Source organism: Benincasa hispida, unplaced genomic scaffold (assembly GCF_009727055.1).
Source record: "Benincasa hispida cultivar B227 unplaced genomic scaffold, ASM972705v1 Contig482, whole genome shotgun sequence".
Classification (NCBI taxonomy): domain Eukaryota; kingdom Viridiplantae; phylum Streptophyta; class Magnoliopsida; order Cucurbitales; family Cucurbitaceae; genus Benincasa; species Benincasa hispida.
Genome location: NW_024064874.1, coordinates 131,746 through 141,142, shown reverse-complemented (window position 1 = coordinate 141,142; position 9,397 = coordinate 131,746). Strand labels below are relative to the sequence as shown.

Sequence of the window (9,397 nt, the reverse complement as noted above, 5' to 3'; positions counted from 1 at the left end):
TCGGAAATCTTGTCGAATAGATTGGCATGCGGTGGGACCTCTTTACCTTTCATCTCTCTTATATAAGATCAAGTTGTTCGGATTGGTGTTCTAATTCTCCTGGAGTCTCATAGTTTGTAAATATTGTACACATTGTAATGAATAAAATAAGAGTTATTTTATTTTGTATTTACTTATATCCAATAAACAAAACTCCATGGTTATTGTATGAAGCATGTATGTGAGATATACAAATGGATCATGCCTTAAATGATAACCTAAAAAGGTCTTTAGTATAAGGATTAAGGAGGGATACTTGATCCTTGTGACACTACTGATACGACCCACTTTGTAGAGGTTTATAAGTGTTGTGAACTACTACAGATAGTTGATCCTTATAGGGGGCGTCATAGTGACCACATCCTCTCTTTGAAAGAGAGGATTCGGTCATAGTAGGACTATGGCTTATTGTTTATTAGAAGAATCAGTGGTACTTAAGGAGTTAGAGGTAACTACAGAGGCAAAATGGTAAATTGGCCCAGCTGTACTTACGAGCGATTTGTGAAGGGTCATCATACTGTTGATTGGTTATATGGACACATAAATATATCTATAGTGAGAAGAGTGCAACTATCGGTCTTTAGTGGAGTGATCAACAGTTAACAAATGGTAGACCTTGTGACTAAAGAATTTAGTCAGTTATTCACGTACCGTTGGAGCCTCAAGCTACATGTCTATGAGCTCCCCTTGGTAGCTCAATGGGTTTAAGTTGAGAATTAAATTTTGGGTTAGTTCGAAGTGTTCAATTAACAAGAAGAAATTCAATTATATGTGATATAATTGATGTGATGTATTAGATATATTAATTGAGGGAATTAATATAAATATGATTTATATTAAGTACCATAAAATAGAAAAAGAACTATGGTTTATATGTTTCATATGATGAAATATTAAAACTATAAGTTATAAATATAATATGATAAGTTGGTTATCATATTTATTTATAATAGATTAACTATATGATAATTAATTCTTTTTCTCTAATAACCGAATTGAGTGGGAGGTTATTGAAAGTTTTATGGTAACTGTGAGATAGAAAGGAAAATTGTTTTCTAAAATTTGTAGTTGATTCATTCGAAAAATTCTCACGGAAAAGGCTATCAAGTAAAAAGTGTTTTTACTAAGTGATAGCATTGAGAGTCTATATGATCGAGCTATGAGTTGATTATACGATAGTTACTCGCTAATCGTGCTACACGATCGAGTAGCAAAGTCTATACAATAGGCTTCATCTTATAAACGATCGAGCACATCGTCTATACGATAGACAGTCTTCATATCTCCTAATTACTGGATCGTATACCTCCTATCTTCCTCAATCCAAGATGATACAGAGCCCACAACTCCTGGATTCTCACAACGAGAATACCCAGGTAACACTTGTGTTGGTGTTCCTGTACAGTTCGTGGATCGTGTTGGACTCGATTGGATTCGAGGTGCATTCGGATGATCGTTGTGTTCGTGTTGTTGGCTGTTCCAATTGTTGCATTCGAGTGCATCATTGGACGCTTTGGACATTGATCGAGAGATACTTGAAGAAGAGTTCTTCAAAGGTACGCATACTATATCCCTTATATCCTCTTGTAGCTTGCTGTAATTTCTGTTTATGCATAATCCGTTCGTTTCCATTTAAGACTGTAATTTTTTGTGTTCATTCTGAATGGGATTTGGAACGATCCACTTCCGCTGCTCATGGAGATCTCTGATTAGATTTCCTTCACTCTTACCTATGAAGGCAGTCCTTTGATTTATATGGGTGACTGTGGCCAGATTCATCGACTCAATATGCCAATCATTTTGGTGGATTCATCTGATTGGAGAGTTGGGAACGCATCTACACAAGAAGAAATTCACTCATTCCCTAGTGTTATGGTAAGTAGAGAAATTGCTCCATTAAGGACTGATTTCGGGGCTTGAAAAACGTGACACCGCACCTTCTGTTGGCCCGAGAATGGTTCGATTATAGCTGAACTATAACTAATTGTTCATTAGAGGGATCAATGGTACTTAAGAAGTTAGATATAACTATAGAGGCAAAATGGTAATTTTGGTTCAATTGTACTTATGAGCAATTTGTGAAGGGTCAACGTATTGTTGATTGGTTATATCCAATGGACATAGAAATATATCTGTAGTGCGAAGAGTGCAACCGTCGGTCTTTAGTGGAGTGACCGAAAGCTAATGGAAGTTGATTAATTTAATTAAAGAGTTTAATTATAATCAAGTACCATTAGAGCTTCAATCTATAGATCCACAAAATCCTCTTGTTAGCTCAATTGGGATTAATGAGAAACGAATTAATTTTGGATTAATTTGAATTGTTCAAAAATTGAAGGGAATTAATTGTAGAGAAGTTAGTTATATACTTTATGTTCTTCTTGTAGTCTCACTGAAGAGAGAAGAATAACTCTTTGACTGCTCTCAAGAAAAACTCTCCCTTTTCAAATTAATATACTGAAGCCCACACAACTCTCAATCGATTTTCTACTTTCGGAATAACGAGGACCCCTCGTAGTGGTGTCCTGTTCTTGGAGAATTGTTGCTACGTTCATGTGTTTGTGGGAAGAGTACGAGTTGTTTGTTCGTGATCGAGAGAGGATTCATGAAGACCTTCGTCTTCAAGGGTAAGTCCTTAATCCTTTCTTCCTCTCCAACTGTGAAATGCATGCTTAATTAGATTTGTGAAGCCTAGTTTCTATCCTCTGTTAGATGTTCTGTAAAATTAAAATTGAAAAATCGATATTTCCACTGCGGCTATTCACCTACTCTTACAATATATATTAGCTAACTTTGTGAAGATATTCAAGGAAGGAATAAATCATCTCTCTAGAAAAAAAAAAATATAGTGGTGCACGAATCTGCATAAAGATCTTGACAAATAATAATAAATCTTATGCAAAATTTTTATATTACAATGTCCTTGACAATATCACAACATGTAAGACACGTGTTGCAGAGGATAGGAAGATACACCAACAAATATTCATTATACATATTAACATATAAGAAACCAATCTCAAAGCAGAATTAACACGACATGAAACATGTCATAGAGTCAAACTGTATTTTGCCTATAATAAAATCAACCAAACATACTATAGAAATAAACTTCGTAACAAACAAGATCAACAAGGCCAAAGGTCAATCCTCTGAGAAGATCAATAAGTCCAAAGGCCGATTCTCCAAGAAGATCATCAAACCCAAAGACCGATACTTAAGAAGATCAACAAACTCAAAGGTCAATCTTCCAAATCAAGTCCAAAGGCTGATCATCCAAGAAGATCATCAAGCTTAAATATTAAAGTTTATTTTTCAAGAGAAAGCTTCAAAGTCTTATATATTAGAGATTGTACTCACTATACTGAAGAAATCAATATAAATACAAAGTTCAAATTCCACGAATTAAATTTCTCCGGAAATCTCGTTGAACAAGTTTATATTTTTTGGTTATATTTACAATTTTTAAAAAAACAATGCTAAATTTGCAAATACATATATATATTTTTTGCTGCCTATTACAATTTCTTTTAAAAAATTCTCTTAAAGTAGATAATAAAATAAAAACCTCTCAACAACCAATCTAGGATAATTGGTAAAGTACATACCTCAACCACAAGTTAAAAATTTGAATCTCCACTAACTAAAGCAAGAACAAACCCATCTCTTCATTCACCCAATATTGTGTTTCTTACATACAGTTTAGGAACTAATGAAATCAAACCAACCTTAAAAAAATAAGGCCCCATTTGATAATTATTTAGTTTTTTGTTTTTATTTTTGAAAATTAAGTCTACAGACATTATTTTCACCTTCAAATTTCTTCTTTTATTATCTATTTTTTTCCAATGGTTTAAAAAACCAATCCAAAATTTGAAAACTAAAGAAAGTAATTTTTAAATTTTTTTTTGTTTTTAAAATTTGGTTAAGAATTAAAATATTGTATTTAAGAAATATACAAATTATTGTAAGAAAGGGGAAGAAAATAAGCTTAATTTTCAAAAATAAAAAAACAAAAAACGAAGTGGTTACCGAACGGGATCTTGATTTTTGGTTTTGGTTTTTGAAAATTAAGCCTATTAACACTAGTTTCACCTCCAAATTTCTTCCTTTATTATCTACTTTTTATCAATGGTTTAAGAACCTAGCCAAAATTTGAAAACTAAGAAAATTAGCTTTTAAAAATTTATTTTTATTTTTAGAATTTGGCTAAGAATTCAACCATTGTACTTAAGAAATAGGAATAGACTTAAATTTTAGAAATAAAAAACAAAAAAAAAAATGGTTACTAAACCAGACCTAAATTACTCTAATATATTTTTAAAAAATAGAAAGATGAAATATGAATGTGAAAAATCCATCATTATTGATTTTTCGATTGGGAATCATACCAACTCTTTAGTGTACCCAAACTTTTTCAAATTTAAGAATTTTTTTTTATCTGTTTTGTTTTGAAATTGAACCGACCCATAATGTGTAGAACATTGCATATTAATGTGTATATGTGGATCTAGATGTCAGCCCCTCAAACTTTTATTAGACAAAATCGCAACCAATTTTAAAGTATAGGAAATAAGTTGTTATTTTTAAAATTAGGGACCAAATGTTACCTAGGATTAGATCTAATTTTTAACATCAATTGCATTGACAGGTTTTATTTGTTATAATTTATAATACATATATGATTTGTTTGAAAATTTGGATAGCTCTATTTAGATAATAATGACAAGAAGAAAATCTTCAGAAGTTTAACTTTTCATAATTAAATATTTTCCCTTGCATATAATGGATAAATTAAATAAAAAAACAAAGTTAATTAATGAGGTTGATAAAGTTTGCAAAGTCTTTTTTTTTTTTTCCTTTTTCTTTTTGAAAAAAGATGATAAACTTGAGAGAAGATTCAACCCTAGGTAATTATATTCAATTTTACTGATGAAACTTAAACATGAATCGTGAGAGTGGATTGCTCCTATTATTAAAATGGTTTTTTTAGTACAATAATTAGAGCTAGAGAATTCAAACCACATATCTCGTGGTTATTAGTAGAATTAGATGCTGATTGAGTTATATTCTTCTTGGCTCCTATTATCAAATGGTTGATATAGTTAAATTAAAATTCATTAGCTTAAAATTTTGAGTCAATTGGTAATTTAACATGTAGAAGCAAGAGGTCTTGTATTGAGACAGAGTAATATTAAAGTGTTGATGTTGGAGATTTGATTTGTTGGTTTTAAAATTTTCTCTATGGCAGTGGTTCTGCAGATGTCTAAAATAAAGTTTTAACATCCAATCGTGAAAAAAAAAAAATTATCCTGCAGAATATTTTCCTTATCTAGAAATATCCATCTGTGATATTTAGTCCGACTTGTTCTTTTTTTGAAGTCCATATTTTTATTCCAAATAAGGATGAATATCCTTGGTTGGATTCGATTATTTAAAGTGAGTTTTGCAATCCTTTTAGTGTTGTCGTATTTGTGTAATTGAGCAAGATGTTTTCTGTACTTCGGACAAACTATTCTATATCGTGTTCTTGCTCTTTGTTCACTATTCCGCTGTGCATGTTTTTCATATGCTGAGTGCAACATTTTGAAGAGTTTCACGATCTTAGGTGGAGCCTAAGCCATCGATGCCAGAGAAGGGATTCTCAGTTTTAGGGGGAGCCTAAGAATCAGCTTCAGAGAAGGAGTTCTGTATCTTAGAAAGACCTAAGATTTGTCAGTGAAGGGAGTTCACTGATCCAAGAGGAAGATAATCAAGTTGAAAGGAGTCCCACACACTGTCGGGTGCCGAAGTGTCAGACGCTAATATTAACATACTTAGGGGTAGCTTAAGTTCAGTTGAGAGGGAGTCTTACATCTAGGGGGAGCCTAGGTGATGTATGAGTTAAGCTCTACGTGAGCCACTGTAGTAGTTGGTGTATTACAAATAAGTACTACATCGTAAACTGCTTAACTCTTTAATATTAGTGGATTATCTTTCCTCGGAACTTTGCCCCCTCAGATGTAGTGGTTTATCACCGAACTGAGTTAACAACTGCTGTGTGCCTTTATTTTTTTTACTTGTTGTTAACATTTTTGCTGTTACAGTTATTTTCAGTGCTTTCTATTTAACATCCGCGTATCGAGTGACGAGTTATCCTATTTCCTTTTTCATTTGGTATCAGAGCAGACCTTTATCTCATGTGCTTCGATCATGGATAGAATGAAGGAAGGAGGTTCTACCACTTGTCCACCTGTTCTTGATGGAACAAACTATTCTTATTGAAAAGCTTGAATGACTGCCTTTCTAATGTCAATTGACAGAAAAATCTGGAAGGCTGATATATCCGGATGGACTCATCCTACCATTAGAACTGATGATGGAAAGGTAATTTTGAAGCCAGAATCTTAGTGGTCAGGAGAAAAAGATGAAGCCTCTTTGAGAAATTCTTGTGCCTTGAATGCCATATTCAATGGTGTAGATCGCAACATATTCGGATTAATTAATACCTGTGTCTCAGCTAAGGAGGCATGGGACATCTTGTCTTTTGCTCATGAGGGAACGTTTAAAGTAAAGATGTCCAGGCTGCAGTTGATAATATCAAAGTTTGAGCATCTTAGAATGCATGATGAAGAATCCATTGCTGATTTCAATGTATGTTTGCTAGATATTGCAAATAAGTCATTTGTTCTCGAAGAGAATGTTTTAAAAGAAAAACTTGTTAGAAAATTACTTAGATCTCTACCCAAGAGATTTGACATGAAAGTCATTGCCACCGAGAAAGCTCAAGATATAACAAAGTTGAGAGAAGACGAATTATTTGGCTCCTTACTCATTTTTGAAATGTCCTTTGATGGAAAAGTCGAAAAAAAAAGGGAATTGCCTTTCAGTCTGCGGTTAAAGAAGAGTTGATTAGTGACAATAGAGAATCAAAAGATCCTTTTGCTGAATCGATTGCCTTGCTTTCAAAATAGTTTAATTGTGTGCTCAAACGTTTTGGTAAGAAGTTTGGCTCTTACAATAACCACAAGTCTGGTGTTTCTATTCCCCTCAATCAATTCAAATCTTAGAATAGTAAAAAGAAAGCTGACAAGTCAGGTAATCTACTCTCGCACAAGGAAAATAACTTAGAATGTTGAGAGCGTGGTGGATTCGGTCATATACAGGCTGAATGTCCCACTTTTCTGAAGAGAAAAAGCAAAGGATATGTATTAACTTTGCATGATACTAAATTCGAAGATAACAGTGACTCTAAGGATGATGTCAAAACACTTGTTAGCAACATCTCCTCAGACACCTCATCATGTGATATTTCTGAATATGATATGTATGCAAAGATTGATTATGATACTGTAGGAACTAAGTCTACAGATCCCTCTTATGATACTCTTTTCCTCAAATGGCAAGATGATCAGAAAGCTCTTGATGTATAGAAAGTAAGAATTGGGACTTTGATAGCTGACAATCATAGACTTATGTCTATTATTGTAGATTTAAAGTGTGAACTCTCTCAAGTTAAAGTTGAAAAGGATTCAGTATGCAAGAATATCAGAATGTTGAATATTGGCACTGTGTCTTTGGAAAAAACTTTAACAGAAGGAAAATCTACTGGTGATAACTCTGGGCTTGGCTTTTCTAAAAGAGGAAATCAACATTACAATCAGTTGAAACTAAAAGAGAAGCAAAAGATTGAGTTTGTTAGTGCTGAAGATCTTGAGTCTTATGGCTTTACAAGTACATTTACCAATAACGCTGTATGGAAAGATAATCACTTAACTAGACCAAGATGGGTTTGTCATTATTATGGAAAGGTGAGGCACAAACGTCCTTTTTGCTATCAATTACTGAAGATTCTCTACAGACCCATCTATTCTAGGAGTGCTCCCTACTTTTCATAGAACCATCACAAAAACCAGTCAAGAGTCAAATAGATATGGAGAGAGAAAAATATTCAGAACAAATGTAAATGTGGCTCTAACTTCACTCAGATCTTCCTAAAGGTAACTGGTATTTTGATAGTGGAAGCTCTATGCACATGATCGGTAAAAAGAGTTATTTGTCCGATCTCAATTCTGTCAATTCTAGAAAGGACATTTTTGGTGATGGTGCTTGTGGAAAAATCATTGGGAAAGGAAAACTGAATTATCCGATCTTCCTCCACTGAAAGATGTAATGTTGGTTGAGGGTTTTGCTGCCAATATTATTAGCATTAGTTAGCTGTGTGACCAAAGACTGAATGTGAGCTTTACCAAAGACAAATGTGTTTTCATAGATGATGTCAAAGCTCTCTTTATGACAAGTTTGCATTCTTCTGATAATTGTTATCTGTGGAGTTCTGATCATTCTTCGCAGGTTTGTCATCTCTCTAGACAAGATGAAATAAGCCTATGACATAAACGCCTTGGGTATGTAAGCATGAAGACTACTCAGAATGCTCTCATAATTAATGCAATAATTGGCCTCTCTTCTTTATCGACCTTTCATGAAATTATTTATGGAGATTGTTTATCTAGTAAACAAGCTCATGCTTCTCACAAGCAATCAGGCCACTCAAGCTCTTCCTATGTTCTAAAACTTCTTCATATGGATCTGATAGGAGCCAGGCAATCTAAGAGTCTGGGTGGCAAACGATATGTTCTAGTTTTTGTTGACGACTTCTCCAGGTATACTAGGTGCATTTTCTTCGTGAAAAATTAGACATTTTTTCTATTTTTCGTGCTCCCTGTCTTCAAATACAACATGAGAAAGATCTGAATGTGATACATATTTGAAGTGATCATGGTAGGGAGTTTGAAAACTCTCAATTCACCGAGTTCTGTCACTCTGCTGGGATTCACCATGAATTATTAGCTTTTATTACACCACAACAGAATAGTATTGTGGAAAGGAAAAATAGAACTATTCAGGAGATGGCTCGTATGATGATACATGCAAAACATCTGCCATTTCACTTTTGTATAGAAGCTTTAAACATGGCTTGTCATATACATAATAGAGTGGTCTTACGATCAGGAACTTCAAGAACTATTTATGAAATATAAAGAGGTAGAAAACCTAATGTGAAATATTTTCATGTCTTTGGAAGTATATATTACATACTTGTTGATAGAGAGACTATAAGAAAATGGGATTCCAAGTCTGATGAATGGATATTTAACCAAGCAATGAATGATGTGAATAAAGACCAATGGATTAAAGCCATGGACATTCAAATGGAATCTATGTATTTCAATTCTGTCTGAGATCTTGTAGATCAACCTAAAGAGGTAAAACCTATCGGTTGTAAATGGATCTACAAGAGAAAACGAGACCAAGCTGGTAAGGTACAGACCTACAAAGCTAGACTTGTGGCAAAAGGGTTTACCCAAAGAGAGGGGGT

At 33.6% G+C, this 9,397-nt stretch overlaps 1 protein-coding gene across 1 annotated transcript in view; it reads left to right on the top strand.

The window, feature by feature from the left end:
- Nucleotides 1-7,493: 7,493 nt before the first annotated feature.
- LOC120069540 (ankyrin repeat-containing protein NPR4-like) overlaps nt 7,494-9,397 on the top strand; it is a 51,790-nt gene continuing 49,886 nt past the window's right edge. The window contains 3 exon segments of the mRNA XM_039021326.1: nt 7,494-7,752; nt 8,007-8,123; nt 8,615-8,681. Of these exon segments, the coding sequence (XP_038877254.1) occupies nt 7,494-7,752; nt 8,007-8,123; nt 8,615-8,681 (443 nt within the window).